At 36.2% G+C, this 19,983-nt stretch overlaps 7 protein-coding genes across 7 annotated transcripts; 5 read left to right on the forward strand and 2 right to left on the reverse strand.

Moving 5' to 3' along the window:
• The first annotated feature begins 786 nt into the window (after positions 1-786).
• Positions 787-2,095, forward strand: LOC125027750 (trypsin-1-like). The gene is made up of 3 exons (XM_047616872.1): positions 787-900; positions 1,186-1,406; positions 1,514-2,095. The coding sequence occupies exons 1-3, from the start codon at positions 858-860 to the stop codon at positions 2,048-2,050; spliced, it is 801 nt and encodes a 266-aa protein (XP_047472828.1). The 5' UTR covers positions 787-857; the 3' UTR covers positions 2,051-2,095.
• A 1,302-nt stretch (positions 2,096-3,397) lies between these two features.
• LOC125027748 (trypsin-1-like) lies at positions 3,398-4,742 on the forward strand. The gene is made up of 3 exons (XM_047616871.1): positions 3,398-3,548; positions 3,833-4,053; positions 4,162-4,742. Exons 1-3 carry the CDS (start codon positions 3,506-3,508, stop codon positions 4,696-4,698), a joined length of 801 nt encoding a protein of 266 aa, XP_047472827.1. The 5' UTR covers positions 3,398-3,505; the 3' UTR covers positions 4,699-4,742.
• Positions 4,743-5,058: 316 nt separating this feature from the next.
• LOC125027745 (trypsin-1-like) lies at positions 5,059-6,395 on the reverse strand. Its single transcript, XM_047616868.1, has 3 exons — positions 6,253-6,395; positions 5,740-5,960; positions 5,059-5,632 (listed from the first exon to the last, which is right to left on the reverse strand). The coding sequence occupies exons 1-3, from the start codon at positions 6,293-6,295 to the stop codon at positions 5,096-5,098; spliced, it is 801 nt and encodes a 266-aa protein (XP_047472824.1). The 5' UTR covers positions 6,296-6,395; the 3' UTR covers positions 5,059-5,095.
• A 2,035-nt stretch (positions 6,396-8,430) lies between these two features.
• Positions 8,431-9,776, forward strand: LOC125027747 (trypsin-1-like). The gene is made up of 3 exons (XM_047616870.1): positions 8,431-8,581; positions 8,868-9,088; positions 9,196-9,776. The coding sequence occupies exons 1-3, from the start codon at positions 8,539-8,541 to the stop codon at positions 9,730-9,732; spliced, it is 801 nt and encodes a 266-aa protein (XP_047472826.1). The 5' UTR covers positions 8,431-8,538; the 3' UTR covers positions 9,733-9,776.
• A 2,186-nt stretch (positions 9,777-11,962) lies between these two features.
• LOC125027752 (trypsin-1-like) lies at positions 11,963-13,288 on the reverse strand. Its single transcript, XM_047616876.1, has 3 exons — positions 13,135-13,288; positions 12,648-12,868; positions 11,963-12,540 (listed from the first exon to the last, which is right to left on the reverse strand). Exons 1-3 carry the CDS (start codon positions 13,175-13,177, stop codon positions 12,004-12,006), a joined length of 801 nt encoding a protein of 266 aa, XP_047472832.1. The 5' UTR covers positions 13,178-13,288; the 3' UTR covers positions 11,963-12,003.
• A 1,173-nt stretch (positions 13,289-14,461) lies between these two features.
• On the forward strand, positions 14,462-15,807 carry LOC125027746 (trypsin-1-like). The gene is made up of 3 exons (XM_047616869.1): positions 14,462-14,612; positions 14,899-15,119; positions 15,227-15,807. Exons 1-3 carry the CDS (start codon positions 14,570-14,572, stop codon positions 15,761-15,763), a joined length of 801 nt encoding a protein of 266 aa, XP_047472825.1. The 5' UTR covers positions 14,462-14,569; the 3' UTR covers positions 15,764-15,807.
• A 989-nt stretch (positions 15,808-16,796) lies between these two features.
• LOC125027899 (trypsin-1-like) lies at positions 16,797-18,934 on the forward strand. Its single transcript, XM_047617030.1, has 4 exons — positions 16,797-16,862; positions 17,907-17,923; positions 18,071-18,266; positions 18,355-18,934. Exons 1-4 carry the CDS (start codon positions 16,797-16,799, stop codon positions 18,889-18,891), a joined length of 816 nt encoding a protein of 271 aa, XP_047472986.1. The 3' UTR covers positions 18,892-18,934.
• The last annotated feature ends 1,049 nt before the right edge of the window (positions 18,935-19,983 follow it).

A 19,983-nucleotide genomic window follows, 5' to 3' on the forward strand; every position in this document is an offset into this window, starting at 1 on the left:
AAAATCATAACTTTGTAAAGGCTGAAAAAGACCAAAAGTTTGCTAAATGATTTCCACTTGGTACAAATGCACGTGAATAAATCTACACAATTACACGCGCAAACTTTTGTACATATAAACAGAAATAAATTAAATAAAAAAAAAAAAATGAAGTTCCTGTGTATTCAATAATAGTTTGATGTATGCAATACCATACTACGCAATTATTCAGATATAGCATTTGGAAACTGAAGAAAAGCCGTTGACAATTACACTCGCAAACTTTTGTACATATAAACAGAAATAAATGAAATAAAAATTATGAAGTTCCCTGTGTATTCAATACTCGTTTTCTTTATGCAGTATATCTGTATAGACATATATTTAATCATACTACATAATTATTCAGAGATTTATTTGAAAACAGAAGAAAGCCATTGACAGTTAACAAAAATATGTATTTTAATCATTATAAAAAATAACATTTAATTTAATTGATCTTGCTAATGCTTTTGGTGAACACAGAAATTATACTGATCTTTAGCTTTAAATAGATCAAGCAAGTTTAAAAGATACGGTGATAATGATGGTATAAGTGCTCTTATCTTGAGGAACTAGGGTTTGAGGATTCGTTTCGTGTATACTTATAGAATGAAAATATCGTAATCATCGCCCTCGAGAACTGTAATGATTTGGGTGGCATAAAAAAAACTTTCGTATATCAAGCAAAAACAAAGGGATTTCCAGGCTAGATGCAGGCAAGTAAACAGCTGGGCGTGAGAAAAATGAGATGGACCGAACAGATAACACTTCCCAGCCTGAACTCTGAGTCGTATATATAGTTTCTTCGAGCTCCAGTTTCTCACCAGTGACCAGTCATGAAGTCCCTCGTGCTCTGCCTGCTCCTCGCCGGGGCCTTTGGTAAGTAAGATTACATTCATTTGTTGTACTGACCTTTTGATAAGAGCCTGGGATAAATGTTTATACTTTTTTGGAGAAAAGTGAAGAAAATGATGTGTCAGTAAGAAGTGAAGAGTCAAGTCAATCGTATAAGCCGTCTTTGGCAAAGTGTACGAAAACCTTTCAAATCATATGTAATAAAACCCTACAAATGTCTACCATTACGTGAAAGAACAAAAACCTACCTCAGACATGTTGAATGTCTTATGTATATCGAAAATCTAACGATAACTTCGCGTTTCCCAGCCGCCCCCTCAAGGAAGCCCACCTTCCGCCGCGGTCTCAACAAGATCGTCGGAGGAACTGACGTCACTCCTGGTGAGCTTCCTTACCAGCTCAGCTTCCAGGACGTCTCCTTCGGCTTCGCCTTCCACTTCTGCGGCGCCTCCATCTACAACGAAAATTGGGCCATCTGCGCCGGCCACTGCGTCCAGGGCGAGGACATGAACAACCCCGATTACCTTCAGGTGGGTCTCGCATCCATTCCAAAAGCCCTGTTTTAGGGGAGAAAATGCATTAACATAATAACTTTCCTGTTGCAAATTCCTTTATGAATTCATTTGTATGACAACAGGTTGTTGCTGGAGAGCACAACAGGGATGTGGATGAGGGCAACGAGCAGACGATCGTCCTTTCCAAGATCATCCAACACGAGGACTACAACGGTTTCACCATCAGCAACGACATCTCCCTGCTCAAGCTGTCTCAGCCTCTGACCTTTAACGACTACGTGGGCCCCATTGCCCTTCCCAAAGCAGGTCACGCTGCCTCTGGTGAATGCATCGTGTCCGGCTGGGGCGCTCTGTCTGAAGGAGGAAGCTCCCCCAGTGTCCTCCAGAAGGTGTCCGTTCCCATCGTGTCTGACGCCGAATGTCGCGATGCTTATGGCCAGAACGACATTGATGACTCCATGATCTGTGCCGGAGTGCCCGAGGGCGGCAAGGACTCGTGCCAGGGTGACTCTGGCGGCCCCCTTGCTTGCTCTGACACCGGCTCCCCCTACCTGGCCGGCATCGTGTCCTGGGGCTACGGCTGTGCCCGTCCCAACTACCCTGGCGTCTACACCGAGGTTGCTTACTTCGTTGACTGGGTCCTGGCTAATGCTGTCTAAATGACCATAATTACATGAAATAAAGATTCAGATTGTGAAAAAATGTTCTATGGTTTACACTACCTTCAACTTTGATCACTAGCAAGACTGGTGAGCAAAATCGAATATTCTAGAAATTCACATGTATATGTTTTTATATATAAACAATTATATATGAATATATATATATATATAAACTTATATAGATATATATGTATATCCATGCTTCCATATATACATATATATTCATATGTATATGAATACATATATACGTGTAAATATATATGTATGTATATATATACTCACATATATCTATAAATATATACATGCGTATCTCTATATAAATATATGTATCTCAATATGACGCATATGTATGTATGTATAAATATATATATGTGTGTTTATATGTACACAAATATGTATATGTGTATGTGCGAGTGTCTATGTATGTGTGTGTGCGTGTCTTAATTATAGATATACATTCATACATATACATAATGATGTACATATATACATATATATGCATATAAGTATATACATTTATATATACATATAAACAAATAAATACTCAGAGACCCATATATATGTATATTATATATGTATGTATGTATATACATATTTATATAGAGAAAGATATGTATATATACACACACACATATAATTATACTGTATATATACCTATATTATGCATACATACATATCTGTATATGGATATATATATAATGCATGTATATATAAATAGATATATAGATATATATACATATATATATGTATATATTTATACATATATATATATTTATATATATGTATATATATGTCCATATATATGAATATATATACACATTTATATATAAATATATATACTGTATATAAATGGATAATTATATATATATATATATATGCACAAATATATGTATATATATATAAACATATATGTCTTTGAATATTAAAGGTATAAATGAAAATTTATATTTTTGCAGTACGAAAAACATTTCGTCAGAGAAATATATGTACGAAGATATAATCGAAACGTTCAAATACGCCAATTGCACAGTAAAGTTATTCAATCTCATTCGTAAATGTTATACATTTGGGGCATCAATAGGGTTTATATACATGAACACAGACATACAGACACAAACACACACATGCATAAATATATATATATAATATATATATATATATGTCCATATATATGAATATATATATATATATATGTATATTATATATGTATGTATATATATATATTTATATATATATATATTATATATATATATTTTTCTTTATTTTGGTAGCCTAATAAGAATTTTCGTAAATCAATAAACCACTAAAAGGGGATTTCCAAGCTAGATGCCGGCAAGTAAGCAGCTGGGCGTGAGAAAAATGAGATGGACCGAACTGATAACACTTTTTTGCCTGGGCTCTTCGTCTTATATATAATTCCTTCGAGCTCCAGTTTCTCACCAGTGACCAGTCATGAAGTCCCTCGTGCTCTGCCTGCTCCTCGCCGGGGCCTTTGGTAAGTCAGATTACATTCCTTTGTTGTACTGACCTTTTGAAAAGAGCCTGGATAAATGTTTATATTTTCTTGGAGAAAAGTGAAGAAAATGATGTGTCAGTAAGAAGTGAAGAGTGCAAGTCAATCGTATAAACCGTCTTTGGCAAAGTGTACGAAAACCTTTCAAGTCATATGTAATAAAACCCTACAAATGTCTACCATTACGTGAAAGAACAAAAACTACCTCAGACATGTTGAATGTCTTATGTATATCGAAAATCTAACGATAACTTCGCGTTTACCAGCCGCCCCCTCCAGGAAGCCCACCTTCCGCCGCGGTCTCAACAAGATCGTCGGAGGAACTGACGTCACTCCTGGTGAGCTTCCTTACCAGCTCAGCTTCCAGGACGTCTCCTTCGGCTTCGCCTTCCACTTCTGCGGCGCCTCCATCTACAACGAAAATTGGGCCATCTGCGCCGGCCACTGCGTCCAGGGCGAGGACATGAACAACCCCGATTACCTTCAGGTGGGTCTCGCATCCATTCCAAAAGCCCTGTTTTAGGGGAGAAAATGCATTAACATAATTAACTTTTCTGTTGCAAATTCCTTTATGAATTCATTTGTATGACAACAGGTTGTTGCTGGAGAGCACAACAGGGATGTGGATGAGGGCAACGAGCAGACGATCGTCCTTTCCAAGATCATCCAACACGAGGACTACAACGGTTTCACCATCAGCAACGACATCTCCCTGCTCAAGCTGTCTCAGCCTCTGACCTTTAACGACTACGTGGGCCCCATTGCCCTTCCCGAAGCAGGTCACGCTGCCTCTGGTGAATGCATCGTGTCCGGCTGGGGCGCTCTGTCTGAAGGAGGAAGCTCCCCCAGTGTCCTCCAGAAGGTGTCCGTTCCCATCGTGTCTGACGCCGAATGTCGCGATGCTTATGGCCAGAACGACATTGATGACTCCATGATCTGTGCCGGAGTGCCCGAGGGCGGCAAGGACTCGTGCCAGGGTGACTCTGGCGGCCCCCTTGCTTGCTCTGACACCGGCTCCCCCTACCTGGCCGGCATCGTGTCCTGGGGCTACGGCTGTGCCCGTCCCAACTACCCTGGCGTCTACACCGAGGTTGCTTACTTCGTTGACTGGGTCCAGGCTAATGCTGTCTAAATGACCATAATTACATGAAATAAAGATTCAGATTGTGAAAAAATGTTCTATTGTTTACACTACCTTCAACTTTGATCACTAGCAAGACTGGTGAGCAAAATCGAATATTCTGAAAATTCACATGTATATGTTTTTATATATAAACATTCACACACATATATACAGGTGAACAGACAGGGATGAATTGATTGATTTACAATACATGTGGCTCGCATTTTGTGAAACATTATGGATTTATCTCAAGCTAGATGAGTAACTGGGTTGGTTTCCTTTGTATGTATTTACTATTAAATTATTTTGCTCACTATTCTTGCTAATAATGTTCACGGGATTATAAAGTAGTACAAATAAAATACTTTCTCACAATTTGAATCTTTATTTCATGCATTTATGATGATCATTTAGCATTAGTCAGGACCCAGTCAACGAAGTAAGCAACCTCGGTGTAGACGCCAGGGTAGTTGGGACGGGCACAGCCGTAGCCCCAGGACACGATGCCGGCCAGGTAGGGGGAGCCGGTGTCAGAGCAGGCAAGAGGGCCGCCAGAGTCACCCTGGCACGAGTCCTTGCCGCCCTCGGGCACTCCGGCACAGATCATGGAGTCATCAATATCGTTCTGGCCATAAGCATCGCGACATTCGGCGTCAGACACGATGGGAACGGACACCTTCTGGAGGACACTGGGGGAGCTTCCTCCTTCAGACAGAGCGCCCCAGCCGGACACGATGCATTCACCAGAGGCAGCGTGACCTGCTTCGGGAAGGGCAATGGGGCCCACGTAGTCGTTGAAGGTCAGAGGCTGAGACAGCTGGAGCAGGGAGATGTCGTTGCTGATGGTGAAACCGTTGTAGTCCTCGTGTTGGATGATCTTGGAAAGGATGATCGTCTGCTCGTTGCCCTCATCCACATCCCTGTTGTGCTCTCCAGCAACAACCTGTTGTCAACACAAATGGATTCATAAAGGAATTTGCAACATGAAAGTTAATGTGTAATGCGTTTTCTCCCCTAAAACAGGGCTTTTGGAATGGATGCGAGACCCACCTGAAGGTAATCGGGGTTGTTCATGTCCTCGCCCTGGACGCAGTGGCCGGCGCAGATGGCCCAATTTTCGTTGTAGATGGAGGCGCCGCAGAAGTGGAAGGCGAAGCCGAAGGAGACGTCCTGGAAGCTGAGCTGGTAAGGAAGCTCACCAGGAGTGACGTCAGTTCCTCCGACGATCTTGTTGAGACCGCGGCGGAAGGTGGGCTTCCTGGAGGGGGCGGCTGGGGAATGACAACACGAAATGTTACTTTCTTCAAGAAGTGACAGAGAATGCTATCATTACTTTATATAAAGCTAGTGATTCCCTTGTTTATATTCATTAATATCTCAATATTCTTCACTTGCGTGTGCATATGTATTCAAATGCACACGTATGCATATATGCAGCATATTGCAGACCAGTTCCGCGAAGGGGGGAATAAGTAGGACAATCATTCAAAACATAACTGACACCCCACCCTCCTTTCCCTACAGCATGCAGGCTAAAAACAATTCAAAGGAAACGCGACCTACCGAGGGCCCCGGCGAGGAGCAGGCACAGCACTACAGCCTTCATGGTCGGTCACTGGTGCAGAGGGGAGGCCGCGACGTCAATTTATACCGACAGCCAGTACCATTGCAGGTTATCGCGTCCCTGTGGGATTTTTCCCAAACATGCTCACTGACTTGTCTCACTTTGTTGCTCATTTACCATATGAATTACTAAGGTCATTGTTATTATTATTACCAGTAATATAATTATATTTTTTGATTATATATATATATATATATGTCCATATATATGAATATATATATATATATATATTATATATTTATATATATATATTATATATTTATATATATATATAATATATATACACATTTGTATTTGTGTGTGAGTGTGAGTCAATGTGGGTGTGTGCGCGTGCGTGAATGTGTGTGTGTGTTATACATATATGTATATATATATATATTATATATATATATATGTGTGTTTATATACATATACGTATTTATAAATGTGTACATATGTGTGTGTGTGTTATACATATATGTATATATATGTGTACATATATCATATCAATATACACATATATGTATGTGTAGTTATATATGTGTGTTTATATACATATACGTATTTATAAATGTGTACATATGTGTGTGTGTGCGTGTGTGTGTATACACTATATATATATATATATATGCACAAGTATATATATATATATAAACTTATATAGATATATATATATATACTGTATATAAATGGATAATTATATATATATATGTCCATATATATGAATATATATATATATATGTATATTATATATGTATGTATATATATATGAATATATATATATATATATATACTGTATATAAATGGATAATTATATATATATATATGTATATATATATATATATATACTGTATATAAATGGATAATTATATATATATATGTCCATATATATGAATATATATATATATATCTATATATATATATATACTGTATATAAATGGATAATTATATATATATATTATATATTTATATATATATATATATATGTCCATATATATGAATATATATATATATACTGTATATAAATGGATAATTATATATATATATAATATATAATATATATATATAATATATATACTGTATATAAATGGATAATTATATATATATATGTATATATATATATATAATATATATATATAATATATATACTGTATATAAATGGATAATTATATATATATATGTGTGTGTTTGTCTATGATATATGCGTTTGTATTATGTATGTATATATATATATATGTGTGTTTATATACATATACGTATTTATAAATGTGTACATATGTGTGTGTGTGTTATACATATATGTATATATATATGAATATATATATATATATCTATATATATATATATATATGTCCATATATATGAATATATATATATATACTGTATATAAATGGATAATTATATATATATATGTCCATATATATGAATATATATATATATATGTATATTATATATGTATGTATATATATATATACTGTATATAAATGGATAATTATATATATATATATGTGTGTTTATATACATATACGTATTTATAAATGTGTACATATGTGTGTGTGTGTTATACATATATGTATATATATGTGTACATATATCATATCAATATACACATATATGTATATATATATATATGTCCATATATATGAATATATATATATATATACATATAAACAAATAAATACTCAGAGACCCATATATATGTATATATATATATAATTTTAATAATTCTACACAATTATTCAGAGTTTCCATTTAAAAACTGAAGAAAAGCTGTTGGCACTTAACGAAAATATGTATTTCAATCATTATAAAGACATTTGGTTTCATGGATCTTGCTACTTCTTTTAGGTGAACACAGAAATGATAGAGATCTTTTTGCTTGAAATAGATCCAACGAGTTTGAAAGTCAGAGTGATAATGATACCAGTCACTATGGTATACGTATTGTTATCTTCAGAAACTAGGGTATGAGGACTCGTTTCCTGTATACTTTGACAATGAAAACATTTTTTATCGCCTTCGATAATTTTGAAAAAAATATATATATTTTTCTTTATATTGGTAGCCTAATAAGAATTTTCGTAAATCAATAAACCACTAAAAGGGGATTTCCAAGCTAGATGCCGGCAAGTAAGCAGCTGGGCGTGAGAAAAATGAGATGGACCGAACTGATAACACTTTTTTGCCTGGGCTCTTCGTCTTATATATAATTCCTTCGAGCTCCAGTTTCTCACCAGTGACCAGTCATGAAGTCCCTCGTGCTCTGCCTGCTCCTCGCCGGGGCCTTTGGTAAGTCAGATTACATTCCTTTGTTGTACTGACCTTTTGAAAAGAGCCTGGGATAAATGTTTATATTTTCTTGGAGAAAAGTGAAGAAAATGATGTGTCAGTAAGAAGTGAAGAGTGCAAGTCAATCGTATAAACCGTCTTTGGCAAAGTGTACGAAAACCTTTCAAGTCATATGTAATAAAACCCTACAAATGTCTACCATTACGTGAAAGAACAAAAACCTACCTCAGACATGTTGAATGTCTTATGTATATCGAAAATCTAACGATAACTTCGCGTTTACCAGCCGCCCCCTCCAGGAAGCCCACCTTCCGCCGCGGTCTCAACAAGATCGTCGGAGGAACTGACGTCACTCCTGGTGAGCTTCCTTACCAGCTCAGCTTCCAGGACGTCTCCTTCGGCTTCGCCTTCCACTTCTGCGGCGCCTCCATCTACAACGAAAATTGGGCCATCTGCGCCGGCCACTGCGTCCAGGGCGAGGACATGAACAACCCCGATTACCTTCAGGTGGGTCTCGCATCCATTCCAAAAGCCCTGTTTTAGGGGAGAAAATGCATTAACATATCAACTTTTCTGTTGCAAATTCCTTTATGAATTCATTTGTATGACAACAGGTTGTTGCTGGAGAGCACAACAGGGATGTGGATGAGGGCAACGAGCAGACGATCGTCCTTTCCAAGATCATCCAACACGAGGACTACAACGGTTTCACCATCAGCAACGACATCTCCCTGCTCAAGCTGTCTCAGCCTCTGACCTTTAACGACTACGTGGGCCCCATTGCCCTTCCCGAAGCAGGTCACGCTGCCTCTGGTGAATGCATCGTGTCCGGCTGGGGCGCTCTGTCTGAAGGAGGAAGCTCCCCCAGTGTCCTCCAGAAGGTGTCCGTTCCCATCGTGTCTGACGCCGAATGTCGCGATGCTTATGGCCAGAACGACATTGATGACTCCATGATCTGTGCCGGAGTGCCCGAGGGCGGCAAGGACTCGTGCCAGGGTGACTCTGGCGGCCCCCTTGCTTGCTCTGACACCGGCTCCCCCTACCTGGCCGGCATCGTGTCCTGGGGCTACGGCTGTGCCCGTCCCAACTACCCTGGCGTCTACACCGAGGTTGCTTACTTCGTTGACTGGGTCCAGGCTAATGCTGTCTAAATGACCATAATTACATGAAATAAAGATTCAGATTGTGAAAAAAATGTTCTATTTTTTACACTACCTTCAACTTTGATCACTAGCAAGACTGGTGAGCAAAATCGAATATTCTGAAAATTCACATGTATATGTTTTTATATATAAACAATTATATATGAATATATATATATATATAAACTTATATAGATATATAGGTATATCCATGCTTCCATACATACTGATATATTCATATGTATATGAATACATATATACGTGTAAATATATATGTATGTATATACACTCACGTATATCTTTAAATACATACATGCGTATCTCTATATAAATATATGTATCAAAATACGACGCATATGTCTGTAGGTATAAATATATATATATGTGTTTATATGTACACAAATATGTATATGTGTATGTGCGAGTGTCTATGTATGTGTGTGTGCGTGTCTTAATTATAGATATACATACATACATATATATAATGATGTACATATATACATATATGTGCATATAAGTATATACATTTATATATACATATAAACAAATAAATACTCAGAGACCCATATATATGTATATTATATATGTATGTATGTATATACATATCTATATAGAGAAAGATATGTATATATACACACACATACATAAATATATATATATATATATATATATATATATATATATATATACTGTATATATACCTATATGATGCATACATACATATCTGTATATGGATATATATATATATATAATGCATGTATATATAAATAGAAATATAGATATATATATATATATACATATATATATATATGTATATATTTATATATATATATATATATATATATATATATGTCCATATATATGAATATATATACACATTTATATATAAATATATATACTGTATATAAATGGATAATTATATATATATGCACAAGTATATATATATATATATATATATATATATATATAAACATATATGTCTTTGAATATTAAAGGTATAAATGAGAATTCATATTTTTGAAGTACGAAAAACATATAAATGGTTTCGATTATGTTTTCGTCAGAAAAATATATGTACGAAGATATAATCGAAACGTTCAAATACGCCAGTTGCACGGTAAAGTTATTCAATCTCATTCGTACATTTTATACATTCGAGGCTTTAATAAGGTTTATATACATGAACACACAGACATACAGACACAAACACACACATGCATAAATATATATATATATACACATTTGTATTTGTGTGTGAGTGTGAGTCAATGTGGGTGTGTGCGCGTGCGTGAATGTGTGTGTGTGTTATACATATAAGTGTATATATATGTGTGTTATACATTTATGTATATATATGTGTACATATATCATATCAATATACACATATATGTATGTGTAGTTATATATGTGTGTTTATATACATATACGTATTTATAAATGTGTACATATGTGTGTGTGTGCGTGTGTGTGTATACAGGATATGTATATATGCACATACATATATATGCATATATATATATATATATATATATATATATATATGCCACACGACCCACTAAAAGGAGTGTGCAACTAGGATCTAACTAGCTTCCATAGACATTACCTATCTACTCATACATGAACAATGATAGCGAGGTTCTCATACACGGAGTGACCTAGGTTCGAGGCCAGGTCAGGGAGGATTGTTATACATCTATATGAATGCGGTATTGCATTATTCCATCTTTCATATATATATATGTGTTTGTGTATGATATATGTGTGTGTTTGTCTATGATATATGCGTTTGTATTATGTATGTATATATATATACATATATGTACCTATACATATATGTGTATGTATATGCTGTACACAAAAACATATATGTATGCATATATATGTATATATATATGAATATATAACATACATGCACACACACATATACACATCTATCTATTTATATATGAACATATATTTATGATATATATACAAACAAATGTGTATAAATACTCACACAGATATACATAAATTTGTATATAAACATTCACACACATATATACAGGTGAACAGACAGGGATGAATAGATTGATTTACAATACATGTGGCTAGCATTTTGTGAAACATTTTGGATTTATCTCCAGCTACATGATAAAACTGGGTTGGTTTCCTTTGTATGTATTTACTATTAAATGATTTTGCTCACTATTCTTGCTAGTAATGTTCACGGCATTATACAGTAGTACAAATAAAAAAATACTTTCTCACAACTTGAATCTTTATTTCATGCATTTATGATGATCATTTAGCATTAGTCAGGACCCAGTCAACGAAGTAAGCAACCTCGGTGTAGACGCCAGGGTAGTTGGGACGGGCACAGCCGTAGCCCCAGGACACGATGCCGGCCAGGTAGGGGGAGCCGGTGTCAGAGCAAGCAAGGGGGCCGCCAGAGTCACCCTGGCACGAGTCCTTGCCGCCCTCGGACACTCCGGCACAGATCATGGAGTCATCAATATCGTTCTGGCCATAAGCATCGCGACATTCGGCGTCAGACACGATGGGAACGGACACCTTCTGGAGGACACTGGGGGAGCTTCCTCCTTCAGACAGAGCGCCCCAGCCGGACACGATGCATTCACCAGAGGCAGCGTGACCTGCTTCGGGAAGGGCAATGGGGCCCACGTAGTCGTTGAAGGTCAGAGGCTGAGACAACTGGAGCAGGGAGATGTCGTTGCTGATGGTGAAACCGTTGTAGTCCTCGTGTTGGATGATCTTGGAAAGGACGATCGTCTGCTCGTTGCCCTCATCCACATCCCTGTTGTGCTCTCCAGCAACAACCTGTTGTCATACAAATGAATTCATAAAGGAATTTGCAACAGAAAAGTTAATATGTTAATGCATTTTCTCCCCTAAAACAGGGCTTTTGGAATGGATGCAAGACCCACCTGAAGGTAATCGGGGTTGTTCATATCCTCGCCCTGGACGCAGTGGCCGGCGCAGATGGCCCAATTTTCGTTGTAGATGGAGGCGCCGCAGAAGTGGAAGGCGAAGCCGAAGGAGACGTCCTGGAAGCTGAGCTGGTAAGGAAGCTCACCAGGAGTGACGTCAGTTCCTCCGACGATCTTGTTGAGACCGCGGCGGAAGGTGGGCTTCCTGGAGGGGGCGGCTGGGGAATGACAACACGAAAGGTTACTTTCTTCAAGAAGTGACAGAGAATGCTATCATTACTTTATATAAAGCTAGTGATTCCCTTGTTTATATTCATTAATATCTCAATATTCTTCACTGGCGTGTGCATATATGCAGCATATTGCAGACCAGTTCCGCGAAGGGGGGAATAAATAGGACATTCATTCAAAACATAACTGACACCCCATCCCCCTTTCCCTGCAGCATGCAGGCTAAAAACAACTCAAAGGAAACGCGACCTACCGAGGGCCCCGGCGAGGAGCAGGCACAGCACTACAGCCTTCATGGTCGGTCACTGGTGCAGAGGGGAGGCCGCGACGTCAATTTATACCGACAGCCAGTACCATTGCAGGTTATCGCGTCCCTGTGGGATTTTCCCCAAACATGCTCACTGACTTGTCTCACTTTGTTGCTCATTTTCCATATGAATTACTAAGGTCATTGTCATTATTATTACTAGTAATATAATTATATTTTTTATTATCACTATTGATATCATTACCATCAGTCATATTGTTATTATTATCATAACCATTATCCCTATTATCATTAATATTAGTAGTAGTGGTATCATTGTCATCGGCATCATTGCTATTAGTATTATCATTAGTATTCATTACTATCACAATTATTAGTATTATTGCTGTTATCAATGTCATTGCCGGTGGGTTCTCATTATTATCATTATTTTTGTAGATATTGCTTTTGTTACAGCAAATACTTCTGTCAAATTACATCTTAATGCATAGCGTCCTGTTCTTAATTCACAGTTGTCAGGGACTTTTAAATAGAATGTAACTGGTAAATGACGCCCAGTTAATAGAAGTTCTTGTTATATGGCAGGTTGAATTTGATGTGAAAAGTAGAAACTAAAAAAAAAAAAAAAAAAAAAAAAAGTGCTTATTGAGGAACACTATTAGTTTCTTCCATAATCAAATCAAGATTAAAATCATAGCGCTTCCTCCTTATTTGTAATTTTGAAAAGGCTGATAAAGGCCAAAAATTTGCTAAATGATTTTCACTTGGTACCAATGAATAAACCTAAACAAATATGTGCAAACTTTTGTACACGGAAGCAGAAATGAATGAAATAAGGAAAGATGATGTGAATTCAATAATCGTTTGCTGTATGCAATATATACCTATATATTTAATAATTCTACACAATTATTCAGAGTTTCCATTTAAAAACTGAAGAAAAGCTGTTGGCACTTAACGAAAATATGTATTTCAATCATTATAAAGACATTTGGTTTCATGGATCTTGCTACTTCTTTTAGGTGAACACAGAAATGATAGAGATCTTTTTGCTTGAAATAGATCCAACGAGTTTGAAAGTCAGAGTGATAATGATACCAGTCACTATGGTATACGTATTGTTATCTTCAGAAACTAGGGTATGAGGACTCGTTTCCTGTATACTTTGACAATGAAAACATTATTTATCGCCTTCGATAATTTTGAAAAAAAAATATATATTTTTCTTTATTTTGGTAGCCTAATAAGAATTTTCGTAAATCAATAAACCACTAAAAGGGGATTTCCAAGCTAGATGCCGGCAAGTAAGCAGCTGGGCGTGAGAAAAATGAGATGGACCGAACTGATAACACTTTTTTGCCTGGGCTCTTCGTCTTATATATAATTCCTTCGAGCTCCAGTTTCTCACCAGTGACCAGTCATGAAGTCCCTCGTGCTCTGCCTGCTCCTCGCCGGGGCCTTTGGTAAGTCAGATTACATTCCTTTGTTGTACTGACCTTTTGAAAAGAGCCTGGGATAAATGTTTATATTTTCTTGGAGAAAAGTGAAGAAAATTATGTGTCAGTAAGAAGTGAAGAGTGCAAGTCAATCGTATAAACCGTCTTTGGCAAAGTGTACGAAAACCTTTCAAGTCATATGTAATAAAACCCAACAAATGTCTACCATTACGTGAAAGAACAAAAACCTACCTCAGACATGTTGAATGTCTTATGTATATCGAAAATCTAACGATAACTTCGCGTTTACCAGCCGCCCCCTCCAGGAAGCCCACCTTCCGCCGCGGTCTCAACAAGATCGTCGGAGGAACTGACGTCACTCCTGGTGAGCTTCCTTACCAGCTCAGCTTCCAGGACGTCTCCTTCGGCTTCGCCTTCCACTTCTGCGGCGCCTCCATCTACAACGAAAATTGGGCCATCTGCGCCGGCCACTGCGTCCAGGGCGAGGACATGAACAACCCCGATTACCTTCAGGTGGGTCTCGCATCCATTCCAAAAGCCCTGTTTTAGGGGAGAAAATGCATTAACATATTAACTTTTCTGTTGCAAATTCCTTTATGAATTCATTTGTATGACAACAGGTTGTTGCTGGAGAGCACAACAGGGATGTGGATGAGGGCAACGAGCAGACGATCGTCCTTTCCAAGATCATCCAACACGAGGACTACAACGGTTTCACCATCAGCAACGACATCTCCCTGCTCAAGCTGTCTCAGCCTCTGACCTTTAACGACTACGTGGGCCCCATTGCCCTTCCCGAAGCAGGTCACGCTGCCTCTGGTGAATGCATCGTGTCCGGCTGGGGCGCTCTGTCTGAAGGAGGAAGCTCCCCCAGTGTCCTCCAGAAGGTGTCCGTTCCCATCGTGTCTGACGCCGAATGTCGCGATGCTTATGGCCAGAACGACATTGATGACTCCATGATCTGTGCCGGAGTGCCCGAGGGCGGCAAGGACTCGTGCCAGGGTGACTCTGGCGGCCCCCTTGCTTGCTCTGACACCGGCTCCCCCTACCTGGCCGGCATCGTGTCCTGGGGCTACGGCTGTGCCCGTCCCAACTACCCTGGCGTCTACACCGAGGTTGCTTACTTCGTTGACTGGGTCCAGGCTAATGCTGTCTAAAGGACCATAATTACATGAAATAAAGATTCAGATTGTGAAAAAATGTTCTATTGTTTACACTACCTTCAACTTTGATCACTAGCAAGACTGGTGAGCAAAATCGAATATTCTGAAAATTCACATGTATATGTTTTTATATATAAACAATTATATATGAATATATATATATAAACTTAAATAGATATATAGGTATATCCATGCTTCCATACATACTGATATATTCATATGTATATGAATACATATATACGTGTAAATATATATGTATGTATATACACTCACGTATATCTTTAAATACATAGATGCTTATCTCTATATAAATATATGTATCAAAATACGACGTATATGTCTGTATGTATAAATATATATATATGTGTTTATATGTACACAAATATGTATATGTGTATGTGCGAGTGTCTATGTATGTGTGTGTGCGTGTCTTAATTATAAATATACATACATACATATATATAATGATGTACATATATACATATATGTGCATATAAGTATATACATTTATATATACATATAAACAAATAAATACTCAGAGACCCATATATATGTATATTATATATGTATGTATGTATATACATATCTATATAGAGAAAGATATGTATATATACACACACATACATAAATATATATGTATATATATATATACTGTATATATACCTATATGATGCATACATACATATCTGTATATGGATATATATATATATATATATATATATATATATATATATATATATATATATAGTGCATGTATATATAAATAGAAATATAGATATATACATATATATATGTATATATTTATATATATATATATATATATATATATATATATATGTCCATATATATAAATATATATACACATTTATATATAAATATATATACTGTATATAAATGGATAATTATATATATATATGCACAAGTATATATATATATATATATATAAACATATATGTCTTTGAATATTAAAGGTATAAATGAGAATTCATATTTTTGAAGTACGAGAAACATATAAATGGTTTCGATTATGTTTTCGTCAGAAAAATATATGTACGAAGATATAATCGAAACGTTCAAATACGCCAGTTGCACGGTAAAGTTATTCAATCTCATTCGTACATGTTATACATTCGAGGCTTTAATAAGGTTTATATACATGAACACACAGACATACAGACACAAACACACACATGCATAAATATATATATACACATTTGTATTTGTGTGTGAGTGTGAGTCAATGTGGGTGTGTGCGCGTGCGTGAATGTGTGTGTGTGTTATACATATATGTGTATATATATGTGTGTTATACATTTATGTATATATATGTGTACATATATCATATCAATATACACATATATGTATGTGTAGTTATATATGTGTGTTTATATACATATACGTATTTATAAATGTGTACATATGTGTGTGTGTGCGTGTGTGTGTATACAGTATATGTATATATGCACATACATATATATGCATGTATATATATATATATATATATATATATATATATATATATATATATATATGCCACACGACCCACTAAAAGGAGTGTGCAACTAGGATCTAACTAGCTTCCATAGACATTACCTATCTACTCATACATGAGCAATGATAGCGAGGTTCTCATACACGGAGTGACCTAGGTTCGAGGCCAGGTCAGGGAGGATTGTTATACATCTATATGAATGCGGTATTGCATTATTCCATCTTTCATATATATATATGTGTTTGTGTATGATATATGTGTGTGTTTGTCTATGATATATGCGTTTGTATTATGTATGTATATATATATATATATATATATATATATATATATACATATATGTACCTATACATATATGTGTATGTATATGCTGTACACACAAACATATATGTATGCATATATATGTATATATATATGAATATATAACATACATGCACACACACATATACACATCTATCTATTTATATATGAACATATATTTATGATATATATACAAACAAATGTGTATAAATACTCACACAGATATACATATATTTATATATAAACATTCACACACATATATACAGGTGAACAGACAGGGATGAATAGATTGATTTACAATACATGTGGCTAGCATTTTGTGAAACATTTTGGATTTATCTCCAGCTACATGATAAAACTGGGTTGGTTTCCTTTGTATGTATTTACTATTAAATAATTTTGCTCACTATTCTTGCTAGTAATGTTCACGGGATTATAAAGTCGTACAAATAAAAAATACTTTCTGACAACTTGAATCTTTATTTCATGCATTTATGATGATCATTTAGCATTAGTCAGGACCCAGTCAACGAAGTAAGCAACCTCGGTGTAGACGCCAGGGTAGTTGGGACGGGCACAGCCGTAGCCCCAGGACACGATGCCGGCCAGGTAGGGGGAGCCGGTGTCAGAGCAAGCAAGGGGGCCGCCAGAGTCACCCTGGCACGAGTCCTTGCCGCCCTCGGGCACTCCGGCACAGATCATGGAGTCATCAATATCGTTCTGGCCATAAGCATCGCGACATATCAACTTTTCTGTTGCAAATTCCTTTATGAATTCATTTGTATGACAACAGGTTGTTGCTGGAGAGCACAACAGGGATGTGGATGAGGGCAACGAGCAGACGATCGTCCTTTCCAAGATCATCCAACACGAGGACTACAACGGTTTCACCATCAGCAACGACATCTCCCTGCTCAAGCTGTCTCAGCCTCTGACCTTTAACGACTACGTGGGCCCCATTGCCCTTCCCGAAGCAGGTCACGCTGCCTCTGGTGAATGCATCGTGTCCGGCTGGGGCGCTCTGTCTGAAGGAGGAAGCTCCCCCAGTGTTCTCCAGAAGGTGTCCGTTCCCATCGTGTCTGACGCCGAATGTCGCGATGCTTATGGCCAGAACGACATTGATGACTCCATGATCTGTGCCGGAGTGCCCGAAGGCGGCAAGGACTCGTGCCAGGGTGACTCTGGCGGCCCCCTTGCTTGCTCTGACACCGGCTCCCCCTACCTGGCCGGCATCGTGTCCTGGGGCTACGGCTGTGCCCGTCCCAACTACCCTGGCGTCTACACCGAGGTTGCTTACTTCGTTGACTGGGTCCTGGCTAATGCTGTCTAAATGACTATAATTACATGAAATAAAGATTCAGATTGTGAAAAAATGTTCTATTGTTTACACTACCTTCAACTTTGATCACTAGCAAGACTGGTGAGCAAAATCGAATATTCTGAAAATTCACATGTATATGTTTTTATATATAAACAATTATATATGAATATATATATATACACTTATATAGATATATAGGTATATCCATGCTTCCATACATACAGATATATTCATATGTATATGAATACATATATACGTGTAAATATATATGTATGTATATACACTCACGTATATCTTTAAATACATACATGCGTATCTCTATATAAATATATGTATCAAAATACGACGCATATGTCTGTATGTATAAATATATATATATGTGTTTATATGTACACAAATATGTATATGTGTATGTGCGAGTGTCTATGTATGTGTGTGTGCGTGTCTTAATTATAGATATACATACATACATATATTTAATGATGTACATATATACGTATATATGCATATGAGTATATACATTTATATATACATATAAACAAATAAATACTCAGAGACCCATATATATGTATATTATATATGTATGTATATACATATCTATAAAGAGAAAGATATGTATATACACAAACACACACACATATATATATGTATATATATATATATATATATATATATATATATATACTGTATATATACCTATATGATGCATACATACATATCTGTATATGGATATATATATATATATATAATGCATGTATATATAAATAGAAATATAGATATATACATATATATGTATATATTTATACATATATATATATATATGTCCATATATATGAATATATATACACATTTATATATAAATATATATACTGTATATAAATGGATAATTATATATATATATGCACAAGTATATATATATATATTTATATATATATATATATATATATATATATAAACATATATGGCTTTGAATATTAAAGGTATAAATGAGAATTCATATTTTTGAAGTACGATAAACATATAAATGGTTTCGATTATGTTTTCGTCAGAAAAATATATGTACGAGGATATAATCGAAACGTTCAAATACGCCAATTGCAC

The sequence above is a fragment of the Penaeus chinensis genome, chromosome 8 (assembly GCF_019202785.1).
Source record: "Penaeus chinensis breed Huanghai No. 1 chromosome 8, ASM1920278v2, whole genome shotgun sequence".
NCBI lineage: Eukaryota > Metazoa > Arthropoda > Malacostraca > Decapoda > Penaeidae > Penaeus > Penaeus chinensis.